This window comes from Rhinolophus sinicus, chromosome 1 (genome assembly GCF_057876585.1).
Source record: "Rhinolophus sinicus isolate RSI-liver-muscle chromosome 1, RSI-T2T, whole genome shotgun sequence".
Classification (NCBI taxonomy): Eukaryota; Metazoa; Chordata; class Mammalia; order Chiroptera; family Rhinolophidae; genus Rhinolophus; species Rhinolophus sinicus.
The window spans coordinates 16,173,137-16,186,167 of record NC_142501.1 but is presented as its reverse complement, the minus strand read 5'-3'; the positions used below and the strand labels follow the sequence as shown (position 1 = coordinate 16,186,167).

At 44.9% G+C, this 13,031-nt stretch overlaps 1 protein-coding gene across 1 annotated transcript in view; it reads right to left on the bottom strand.

The window, feature by feature from the left end:
* The window catches only part of NUAK1 (NUAK family kinase 1), a 73,929-nt gene that overhangs the window by 21,110 nt on the left and 39,788 nt on the right, over positions 1–13,031 (bottom strand). Inside the window, exon 3 of the mRNA XM_019728450.3 lies at positions 2,325–2,476. Coding sequence (XP_019584009.3) covers positions 2,325–2,476 — 152 coding nt within the window. The remainder of the gene's footprint in view (positions 1–2,324; positions 2,477–13,031) is intronic.

The window sequence follows — 13,031 nt, the reverse complement described above, 5'->3', positions numbered from 1 at the left end:
CTGTGATGTGATTCCCAGGGAAGAAGCAGATTTCTCTGCTGGGGACTCAGAACGACAGTAATAACAAGGCTCACAGACCGTGCTTGTCTGTCTGTCTGTCTGTCTGTCTGTCTGCCTGCCTGCCTGTCTGCCTCTCTGTCTGCCCACCTCCCCAATGCTGGAAAGGGGCCTGATCCAATCTGTTTTGACCCATGAAATCAATCCAGATCTGTTCTGAGGATAACAAAGGCACTCCCAGGGGTGGGAAGATTCTGAAAGTCCCTTTCTACTTAAAAGGACTCAATGTGGGATGAAGGGTGAAGGGGGGAGAGGCAGATGAGACCGTAGCCACTGGGTTGACCAAAGCAGGTGGCTGCCATACTGGGTGACCTTCCCATTCAGGCAAACTTTAGAAAGGCTGGAAGCTGAACTGCAGTGACAAGCAGACAGCCAGCGGAAAGGTAAAAACAGTCATTAGCCAAGAGGCTAGGCTGTTGGTCTATACAGCATTAACAATGGGTGTGCTGAATCCTCTTTTAAAACTCAATGATATTTTAAGGGGGTGGGTGGGCATAGGGAGAGACGTGAAACAGAAAGAACCAACTATTTGGGGCTGGGCAGATCAATAGCAGGGAATAAGTTTTTAGCATCATTCTGTGTAAAGGACATTTGCATTGAAGCTACTCTTTTAAGCAAAAGAACTGGTTAGAAATTCTTTGCCTTTCATTTAAGACTTCTTTAGTTCAGAATCTGCCCTTTCACAGTTGGTTCTTTATTGTTTATTTTCCTTCCCATTTGACAACTCCTAACATCGCCAAAAGCTCTGACTGGAGGGGTGAAAACATATATTTCTACTACTCTTTTTCTAACCCAAATCTTCAAGGATGTGTTTTGAAATCAGAAATGCACAAACCAAGGCTCCTGGAGGCAAGATACAGGAATCCAAGGTACCTGATTTTGTTTCGTTTTATGCATTGGGGGGGGAGTCTGGTTTACATTGCTGCAATAAGATGGAATGAGTCTAATAAAGTCCCACTCATATGAAACCCAAGTATTCACACACTTCAAATAATGAAAACCCAGTGCTTTACGATGATGTGTGATAATAAAATATTGTATGACCTGAATCAGCAGTGTCTTTCTGAGTGAGCAAAGAGAAGTCAAATAATGTTCACATGGGTGAAGGGGTTTCGATTTGAGTAATCATTTTCTAATTACTTCCAGAGCCACTATGAATTAACCAGAATGTTTAACAAACCAGAAGGCCCCACAATGTGACCCTATGTATGAAGAAGGTGACTCTCCTTTGGATGCCATGTTGGATGGTGTCACTGTTGTCCTCAACAGCGAGTGATGTTCAAAGTAGGGTAGTTCTGCAGAAAAGTATGAATGGGATGGAAACCAGGGCTTGTTAATTCTAAGATGAGTATTAACAATCATGGCTGAAATATGGCTTGCAATTATCTGTGGCTTGCATTTCCTTCTCCAGAGACCAAGGGTGGCTAAACTGTGGCTGTATTAAGAGCACATCCCATTAGGTGTGTTAAAATAAAACATATGTGAGCATCTGTAGGTAATGTATGTGGATGTAATCAATGCAACAAAAGGGATCAAGACAATGAAAGGTTCAGGACATTATGGCCCAGTAATCCCACTTCTAGAATTTCTCTTAAGTAAATGACTCAAATGAGAGGAAAAGGTTAATATATAAAGATGGTGATCACAATTTATAATAAGCAGAAACTGGAGCCAGCCTAAATGTCCAAAAATCACAATAATTAGAAAAGTGTTTAGTAACATAGGAAAATGTTTAGAAATAGTGAGGGAAGAATACTGAGTAAAAAAGTACTCAGTACTTTTATTAAAATACTGAGTGCAATGTGTTACTCTGGGTTGGATCCTGGAACAGAGAAAGGCCATTGGTGGAAAAACTGGAGAAATCCAAATAAAATCTGGAGTCTCGTTAATAGTAATGTGCAAATGTTGGTGTCTCCGTTTTAACAAATGTACTACAATAATGTCAAATGGTACCACTAGGGTCAACCAAGTGAGGGGTTTATGGGGAACTCTCTGTACTAGCTTGGAAGCTGCTGTAAGTCCAAAATGACTCAAAATAAAAAGTTTAAACAGAAAACAAATGGTAGGAGTAGGAGGAAGGAGACTGGAAAGGAACAAACAAAAATGTCAATCGTGGGTTATCCCCAGATCCTGGAATTACGGCGAGTGGTAATTTTCTTCTTTCCATGTTATACACTTTCCATATATACTACAATGAACAGACATCACCTTTAGAAACGTGACAAAAAAACCATGTGGTGCCATAATCACGGGGCCAGTCTCTGTACCTTGTGACAATAGTGCACGGCGGAGACGATCTGCCTGAAGAAGTGTCTGGTCTCCCTCTCGCTGAGGCGTCGCCGCTCGCTGATGTAATCGTACAGCTCCCCTTTGCTTGCATACTCCATGATGATCACAATCTTATCTTTGTTCTCAAACACTGCGGTGGGGGACAGCAATACACAGATGTCCTGTTTATCCAACAAGCTCACTTATGACTACAGAGAGCGCGAGAGAGGACGATGGAGATGTCCCTGGGTGCGGGGTAAACAGCTACCGGTCAGCACACAAGTCAGCCATTCATCGTGACAAGGAGTTGAGCAAGTTTTCCAGCCAGGTGGACAATGACGTCCTCACTGTTGTCACTGGACACACCTTTGTAATGTGAAGGGAATGAGCCTCTCTCTTCTGAGGACCCTACTCCCTTTACCAAGATCCTTTCTCCCAAGTCCCTCCCCTGAGAACCCCTCCCCTATAGACAGGATAATAATGGGTATTAACCAACATGACTACCATTCATTTATTAACCATTTGATATGGACCAGCTACCTGGACCTCGTAACTTATGCTAACCCCAAAGTGAATGGCTGGTCACCTCTTTGCTCAAAATTGTCCAGACTTTCCATGAAATAAAACCCCCGAAGTTCCGAATGTGGCCCACCAGGTCCTACATGAGCCTGCAGACCCTTCTTAGCCCTATTATACATCTCGTCTGTGTATTTATTTTGTCTCCCCCACTAGAATGTAAATGTGGGTCAGGCTACTTCATTCCCTGATGTATCCCCAGCACTCGGAGTGCTATTTGGCAAAGGGACTCAATTAATATTTATTAACTGATAAACTTAAAACTTCATAAATGCATTCTGGACAATCACAGTAACTAACTACATAGCACTAAATGCTTCTCTCCCCCCAACCCTGATGTTCTCTAACAGCAATTTGCAAACTCTGCTGGATGGAGTCCTTGGAGTTCAAGGCAGATGACAGGGGTGGGGGGAGGGGTGGAGCAAGGGGAGGCCACGAAGGACAGGCCACGAAGGACACGCTCTAGGTCCTCAGCAGCACCTCAACCAAAGCAAGTCCACTGTTATCTGTTCCATATTTGGGGCTTTCACACAAAAAAAGTCCTTTGAGTAAAAATAAATAAATAAATAATAACTGTTTTGGAATCAATCACTCCCAAGGGATATGGTATCAAAACATTTGTAGGGTGCTCAAGACCCTCCCGGAAGGGCCCCTGCCTTCCTCCCTCCATCTTATGGGCTTCTACAATTCCCTGCCAGGACCCTATGCCCACCAATGCAGGACTGTTTGCTGTTTCTTACACACACACACACACACACACACACACACACACACACTGTTGTTTCCCACCTCCATGCTCTTCCCTCTGCCTTCACTCCTACCTGTCTTACCTGCCAGGGAAACTCCAATTCATCAGTCAAGAACGAACTCAAACATGGCTTCCAGTTTGCCTCCCTTCTGCCTCTCACTATACTAAGCGAGCCTTGCATCACAGCAGTTTCAAACTGCGTGGATTTATTTGCTGGTTTACATATCCAGTTCCTCTGCCTGGACATTGAGAGGTGAAAACAAAAAAAATGTAGTTTTGGAATCAGACACTGCTATGCAGGATTCCTGGATCTATAATATCTCTTGCTTGCTGTGTGACTCTGGGGGAGTTGCTTGCCCTCTCTGTGCTTCAGTTTCGTCAACTATAAAAATGTGAATGATATTAGTAAGTTTGTCTTAGAACTGCTGGGAGGATCTATTGATATTAGGTATGTCAAATGCTTAGAACAAGTCCTGCGCCTACAGCATGCCCTCAATAATGTTAGCTATTACTGTTGGTATCAATATTATTGGACCCCCGGGGCCTAGCATTGAACCAGATGCACACACACACACACACACACACACACACAGTCTTAATGAGAACTGAGTTGAACTGGAATGTGCTCCAGGGCTGGGTTCCCTGTCCTCCCACACCTTGTCACTGGCTGCTAGAAGCTCAGGCCCCTTCAGTTCCTTTTGGGCTCCTTCAAGTCCAGCCAAACCTCTCTGATAAAATGAAGGGGGAAGAGGAGAGCAGGGAGGAAGAGGAGCGAGAACAGCCAGATAACGTTGGCTGCTCCTGCATCTGCAGCTCTGGCTCCTGCCAGGGATTTCAACCTGATGTACACTTTTCATTAACAATAAACTTTGCAAACTGGAAAAGCTGCCTCAGGATGCATGGCTCAGCCTCCAAAAATGATAGCGTGCTATGCCTGGAGAAGACAGAGAGTTGTCTCATTGTAAAAAGGTGAGAAAGGAAGAAATAGGGAAAGAACTTTGAGAGGGAAAGAAACAAGGAGCCTCACATCTCAAAAAGCCAAAGACTTAAGGAGAACAAAGCCAGTGGTCCCTACAGTGACTATCAGAAGGTCTGGGTCATTTGACTCAAAGAATGGCTTCAGCGACTGGCTTCTTCCCTTTCCCACTGGCTCACTTGGTATCGAGGACATATAAGCACAGTTCAGTTCAACACAGTTCAGGATACCAAATACTTTACTAAGCAGCTTCCATCAGTAAGTCCTGCTGGTCCTACCTCTAAAATATATACTGATTCTGTCCACCTGTCTCATGTCCCCGGCCACTTCTTGCTCCGAATCCCCATCCTCTCTGGTCTCCCGTCTTTCCCTCTTGCCCCTCTGCAGGCTGCATTTGGAGGGAGCTGGGGAACAGTTACAAATGCACGTTCCATGGGGCACTAGTCCTGCAAGATGTTCTGGAGGAAAAAAGCGTTCCATGGCCAAACACAGGTAACGTATTTAGAAAAGGCTAATATTTGATCGCCCTTGGAGAGTCTTGTTTCTTTAACTCAGAGTTTTGCAGGCTGATTTGGTCATTTCAATATTCCTATTGACATCCAGAGGAACTAACGAGGAGCCAGTGTGGGAAGCACTGGATGGAGGAGATGACAGCCTAGTGATAAAATCGGCCCCTCACTCTTGCAGGCGGGGCTGCTGGGCAGCCAGGTGATAGAACTGTCCAAACGGCCAGGCCTGGCTCTGAGACCCCACCCCTCCCACAAGAAGCAACTGGAGTCTCACCGTCAAGGCCCTGAATGTCACCCTAGATTAGGTAAATGCAAACACAGTTCTAGCATCAGTGGATGCTTGGAACATCAATGATTCATCAAGGAGGCCGTGCGGTGTCACACTTGAAGCTTCTGAAGCCTGCCCTCATAGCAACAGCATTTACTGAAGGCCTACTATGTGCGGGCACTGTGCTAATAGCATTTTGCATGAATTATGTCCTATGGCTTTGGTCCTATGAGTGTCCCCATTCTACACGTGAGAAAGCCTGGGTACGGTGAGGTTAATAACTGCCATGGCCCAGAGCGCATACAAGGCAGAGCCAGGCCTGGGCCCACATTCTAACTGTACCCTCCACGCTCTCAGCCACTAACTATTATTCATCTCTATTGACCCTTCCTGAACTTCAGTCTTCTCACCCGTCAAGTGAGGCTCACAATCTCCTCACCCCGTTGCGGGAGATTCAGTAAATTCTGGGGCCCAGCACCCTCAGCGCGGTGCTTCGGCCAGCGCTCAATAAATGGAAGCTAACCTCATAATTATTTCATCTGCCTCTTCGGCAGCTCTGGCAAAACAAAAGCCTATGACTTTCCCCGCTGGCCCCGCTCTTTAAAACATGTGGCTGCCACAGAGCCACAGGATTTTCAAGCAGGAACAACCTTAGAGATCAACTATTATTTTTCCAGAATAGCCCAGGGCTTAGAACGCGTAAGAGCGATGCCTTGGGAATCTGTCCTAAAGAATGACCGCCTTCAGCACCCTGGGCCCAAGGCTCCTCGCCCAGAGTAAGGTCACTATCAGCGAAGTGACAGGAACTTCACTCTTGGCCATTCTTGTGGCAAAAAGGGCTGCTTCCCTTGGGCACTTTTACAACTGGTTATTTATAAGCCCAAAAATCTTGTCTGTGTTTATGTTATTAGTCACTAAGCAAAAGCTTATTTTCCACCAGTTGGGAAGGGTTTCCTTTCTAAAAAATGAAAGCCTGTGTCTCTTGGCCAAGCAGTTTTACCCAGAAGCCCAGTGGCTCCAGAGTGGTGAGGAAAACTATGGCCCTTGCCATGCCAGGCCTACCAGGAAAATGAAAGCCCTGAATAGAAACTTACCTCAGCTGGAATCAGCCCACAGCACTGGGGTTCATGTCTATTTGGTGCAGATCTGGGTTTTTAGTGCAGCAACAAATGTTTATGCAGTACCCACTATGTGGATGGCACTGGGGATACTGAAGGAAGTCTTTACGAGGTTAACGAGGGGAGGAAAGGCAGGCCTGGCAGAAGGGGTGACGTGAGTGAGGACCACCATAAGCGGAACTGCCAGTAGGTGGCAGGTGATGGGGATTCAGAGACGAGAAAGAAGAAGCAGGCCACGAACGCAACACAGAGGCCTTGACTGCCCACAGGGAGCTCTGCAGAAGGAGTCAGACCCACGACTACACATTGTCAAGAACAATAAATAGATGGCACAAAGGACAGGGTAGCATGCAGGACCTATGAAATAGTCCAGGGCTTATTTCTCCCTGAAAACCTTCTCAGACAGTGAGACCTTCCCTAGGAGGCTTACTCATAACAATTGCTAACACTTACTGACCAATTACTACACGCCATGGATGGTCACATTTGATACTAACAATCCTACGAGATAGGTATTAATGCTATTCCTACTTCATAAATAGGGAACCAGCACTTGGATCAAGGAACAATATGGCCAGCACCCTGCAAGCACCCCCCATGTCCTCTTTCTGTCACTGTCCATCTCCCCAAGTGTGTGTGTGTGTGTGTGTGTGTGTGTGTGTGTGTGTGTGTGTGTATGTGTGTGTATTTATATGCCAATATCAATCATGACTATGATAAATAGAAGCCAATATCATAGATTAGTTCTAGATTTCAAGTTTTCTAAAAAATGGAATCGTGCGGTGTAGACATTCTTTTGTGTTTGGCTTCATTAGCTTATCGTTGCATTTGTAAGAATAATCCATGTTGTTCTATGTGGTCAGAGCCTGTTCACCCTCATTGCTGTAGAGTACTCCATCTGGCCACTGTATCGTGCTGCAGTTATCTGCCCTACTGCTGAGAGACATTTGGGTTGTTTCCAGGTGAGGGTCATTATAAACAGTATTGCAGTGACTGTGCTTGTGGGTGTCTTTTTATGCATTTCTGTTAGGCAGATACCCAGTAAGGATTTGATCCCAAATTTGTGAGATTCAAGAGCTTGTATTCTTGCCACAAGTCCCCACTGCTTTCCTTCAACATCCGCTTACTCTCCTTACATAATACTCAATAAAGAGTCTCCGTCCTTAAAGAGAACCAACATCACTACCTTTTCTGAAAATGCTCTTTATCAGCCTATCTGAAGCATTTATGTGAGCATTTTGCTATGTGTTAAAGCGGATATGAATGTAGTATTAAGGCACAGTCGTGGTCCTTGAGGAGTTGCCATCCAGTTGAATAAACTTAGTATTTATAAATCAAGTGCTCACCTGTACGATACAGGCTTTAAATGCCTAAATGATCAGAAAGAAAGAACGGTGAGGTAACTTGAATGGGCCTGAAAAGATTCCTAGAGAAAACAAGCGTAGAACAGAACCATCACAAATAACTTGGGTTTTGTTTGCATGAGAGGGTTTTACCATTGTTTCAGCATATCCTAAAATAGCCAAACTCTCTTCATTTTCTTCTACTGTCCTCCAGAAGGCCCTTCTTCCCAGACACTAACTTGAATTATTTTTCTTGTTTTCTGTTTATTTTCCATTTCAAAGGAAAGCGGGGACTGGTTGCTACAGCAACAGCTACTTCTCCAAATTAATTCTGAATTTCATCAGATGTTCAGTTTGACAGTCCAGTTCTGCCTTCTGATTTGTCTGGCTTTCACAACCACGCTAATTACCCAACTCCTAACGATTCCCTTCTGTTGCCCTCGGGGTTAATAACACAACTCAAATAACTTGAGAAAATGCATATTATAAAAACAATGCTCTGGCCTGGGAGAAACGCTGATGAGTGAGGAGATCTTGCGATTTTTAACCATCATCCACCAGCCACTTTAGAGCCAAAGATAGGAGAGCATTTAGGAAGAAAATGGGCTTGAGGAGAGGGTGGAAACTGATTTACAGGATGCGCTGTGAAGAGCAGGTTATGAAAAACGGAGGATATCTTTCTGGTTTACATGTAACCTCAAGAAAGGAAGATTAGTTTGTGGGTTTTAAGCAAGAAGGCCAAGGGCCTAGAGTGAACCAGTCCGAATTCTCTTCATACCTCTGCCTTCCATCAACTCCATCTCCTAAATTAGTTCCAGGATGCTGCCATTCCTTCCATGGTGTTGCCTCCCCACATGGCAGCATTTTTATTACTTCCCTAAAACCTCAGACAGAAGTACCGTTCTGTTCCTCAGGGGTGCTCTTTTATTAAAGGTCAGTAGAATCCTCACAGAAAGTAGCTTATTTTCCATCTCAGAAATGGAGTGATCTTTCCTTTGCAAGAATTATCTGCAACCTAATTAGGTCACTTAGTCAATACACGATTCATTCTTCAAGAGTTTCCTCCCCAGAACTAAATTTCAAACACCTCATGGGCTCACAGCTTCACAAAATGGTCCTCTGAGCCTTTAAGTCTGAAAGTCTAGGGCAGTGAGAGTGAGAAAATTAAACTGGACTGGCAGCTCTCCCACTGTCCCTGAGTTGGTCAGAGTTGACTCAATGTATTTCCTGGGTTGAACAATGAAAGGTACTTTAGTTCGCTAATTGTCTTTTCTTAAACCAAAACTCTTTCTGGATGTTGGTTGGCATGCCCAAGGAAAACCATAGCCAACCAGGCCACCCACTGCCAGCAGTGGATGCCACAGAAGGCAGAAGAAATGGTAAGAAAGTGTACAAGCTACCTGCAGAAGAGGGGATAGCAAGAAGGTTTACCAAGAACCGTGAATCCCTGCTAAGATCATTACTGTTATTTGGGGGCCCAAAATGAAGTCCTAAGAGGGCAGGGGACCTGGCCAGGATAGGGAGAGAAGTTGCATGGGAGACGGGCTCAAGGGCACCACGTTTTACCAGCCATTGGGCTCCACCCTCCTTCCACCACCATCCCTGGGGCATTTCCATGAACACAAGCAGAGGTCTCAGGTAATGGGCTCAGTCAACCATCACCACACACTCATCAGCTGTGCCCACAGACTCCCTGATCATTCATTCCCTCTATTGCGGTCTCAGCCTTTGTCACACACACACACACACACACACACACACACACACTCGCTCACACAATCCTGAATCTGAGAGAGCACAGACAATTGATCAGAACGTCTCAGAAGCATCCCAGGATAAAAGCTAAGGCTCTTGTACTTGGCACACAGCGAACTTCTGAACAAAAGCATGCTCCCCGAATTGGGGCAATGAAGAGGGTAGAAATCCCCATCCCGGGAACACAGCCTTAGTCTTCCCCTCCCTACAGGGGCTCATCACACCCTTAACACCAGGTAGTGGAAAAGCCAGGCCTGTGATTATCATACCTCTACATGTAGCCACTGCTAGACCCACCATGTATGGCTCAGGAGTATCTTGTCAACTCTAAATTCCAGTCCCCCTCATTGGGCAACAGAGCGGAGTGCTTAAGAGGCCGACTCCCAGAGCCAAGACACCTGGGTTCAAATCCAGGCTCTGCCACTTACCAGCTGAGTGACCTTGGCAAGTTACTTAAACTTTCCGTGCCTCAGTTTCTTCATCTGTTAATATGAAGACTATGTATCCTCATTGTAAAGATGATCACAGGACATAGTAGCGAGCACTCTTTTAAGTGTTAGCCTGTTATTATTAGGCCGCCAGTCTCAGTGTCAGAAAGGAGAACAAATGAAGACATGCCTGGATCAAATCCAGGATGATTAAAGATATGTATTGGCAGACTCTGTGCCTGAGATTACATTTGTGCCCTAGAGGGACAGGAGGGAGGTGGGAGAATGGAAGAGACAGTAAACTGAAACTCAAAGCCAGCAAAGCCCCAGATAGAGGCAAGCCCAACTCTCTTCACTAGGGCCCATCCATTCCTCAGTCCCAAGTGGGGCTCCAAAGCACAGCTCTGAAACTCAGAGCCGTACCTAAGCAATGAACCCACTGTCAGGAATCAGGGTGGACGGTAGACCCTCTTCTCTACTCTAGGCGCCTTCCGAAGTGCATGCTGTTGATTGCCTGGGGCAAGGTAACAGAGCCCTCCCCGTCAATCTCCAAAGACCCTACATATTAAACGACAACACAGTTCCATTTTTTCCCCCTTGAAAAATTAGCTTCAAGTACAAGTGGTATTATCTGAGGCACTAGAAATATTGAATTCCAGGAAACCCACGAGGGCGAGGCAGGACAAGCAGGGAGTAGCATTCGTTGTTAGTTGTTTTATTTCTAATCTCCAGCCTCTAGAAAAATGACTTGGGTGTAATCAAATGAAAACAATGAAAATAATACACTGGAAGGTCAAATAGCTAACTTAATAGGAAACTCATTAGAAACGTGGCTGGACAGACTCACAACTGAAGAGCTCATTCATGTGATTAAAAGTGAAGAAAGCTCTCTGGTGCTGTGTTATTAACAGGGGGTGAGTTCTTCACTTGGATCCAGTCTGCAGAGACTTCATGTGGAACTTGTGAATCTGGCAGCAAAGGGAGTGTGTTAAAAGGCTCAGCAATTTGCCATGGGTTCAAAAGAGTAAACACAAGCATAATACACCACTTTGCCAAGTTCAACAAACTGTTTCACGGGGCTCTGAGTCCCTGATGAGGGCAGCAACCAAACAGCGAAGTAAGTAAGTCCCAGCCCAAAGGTATCACTCACTGCTCGCTGGTGACTGCTGCCAGATACTCGTTCTTCCCTGGAATTCACTGATGACAAATGGTCAGACCGAGATGAGTTTCTAGAGCACAACTCTCATTTCCCCTTAGTTGCAAGATTAGGTCCATATTTCTCAGCCTGCCCAATTAAATCTGAATCCCGAGGGGTGAGGCCAAGACACCAGTATTTTTTATAACTGCCCCATGAGATTCTAATGTGTATCCAGCACTCGGAGCCATGGATCTAGGCAATTTGGCTTCACCCTTCTCTTCGAGCACCTCCCAATAGAAGTTTCTACTCCAGCCTGAAAGGACCTCTCAGAGCCCTAAAGATCGATCGCAAGAGGAATAATATTTATTGAGCATGTACCCAGAACTGTGCTTAGCAATTCTATTCATTATCTGAGTTAATCTTCACAACCTTATCTATAAAGTAACTGGCTATTGGTCCCATTTTATAGATAAGACAACTGAGACTCAAAGAGGTTAAGTCACTAGCTCAAGGTCACGCAGTAGCAATTGGCAAAGCCATTGGCTCATTCAAATCCAAGCATATTTGGACAATAAATACAAAGGGTGCCAAAAAGATGTATACACATTTTAAGAAAGGAAAAAACTATTAAAATAGAAATACTTAATATATACCGATAACCAAAGATGAATACAAGTCACGTTTGACTTCTGCAATTACAAGAGGTGCTCAAAGTGGTTGCCATCAGTGTAATTTTAATACAGTTTTTTCCTTCCTTAAAATGTGTGTAATCTTTTGGGCACCCTCTGTATATACTCACCCTACCAGAGCAGTGTCTGGGACATAAGTGCTCTATAAATTTTTGTTAAAGGAATGAATGATTGAATAAATGATTAAATAGGGAGTGAGTGAATGAATGAAAACAGTGGCTAGTATTAATGACCAACAAACCTTAGTAGATCAGTTCAGCCACCCTTGCATTTGGCCTAAATCAAGATTTGCTTGCTGCCTGAGAAACCTGAACTAGGACACTTGAGCCTGAGAAGAACAAGGTAAACTGCTTCCACTGCAGGTATTTTTAAATAACTGATGCTAGCAATGCAGCCCTGCTTTGGTTTCTTACCTCCTGAGCAAGGGTTTCTCAAATACAAGTGGTTCTCAAGCTTGAGAGTGCATGGGAACACTGGGCCCCACCCCGGGAGGTTCGGATTCAGATGGGGGGGCGGGGCAGGTGATATTCAGGTAGCTGGCTCCTGGACCACTCTCTGAGAACCAGAACCGCTACTCGAATGCAGTATTAGGCAGTTTATCAAGGTCCTGCCATTCTCAAGGGGTTACTTTCCAGGGGCAGCAATAGTTTCTGACTCCAGAACCTCTGCTGGGTCTTATGGAAACATCTTGCACTGGCCCCACTGCCCCTGGCCACAAGTGAAGGGGAAGGAGAAGGCAAAGGTAGAATGCACTGTCATTCAAGCCTGAAGCACACAATCCAGATTAACAGCTGTGGGCTTTTCCACAGAACCTGTCTTAGTTTCTCCTCTGTATCTCTGGCTGGATGTTTAGAGCAGTGTGTTTTTTCACCAGGAGGCAAGAACAATATCCCCCTCCAGAAAGATTTATTAGAACCTTAGGAGGCACAGGTAGCTTGAAAAAGCATATTGTAATGCATACTTCTAGAAAGATGGGAGGAGCTTTTGACTGATTGTAAACTCATCCAAAGTGTCTTTATGGTAGGAATTTGGAGAATTTTCTAGAATACAGAATCGTTTATGTCTTCTCGTAGGCAGAAGGTTTAAGGCTCCCAGGGCAAGGGCATAAGACTCACGTGCTTATCAAAGAAGTCATGTTTGTTTACTTGGGTTTGTTAT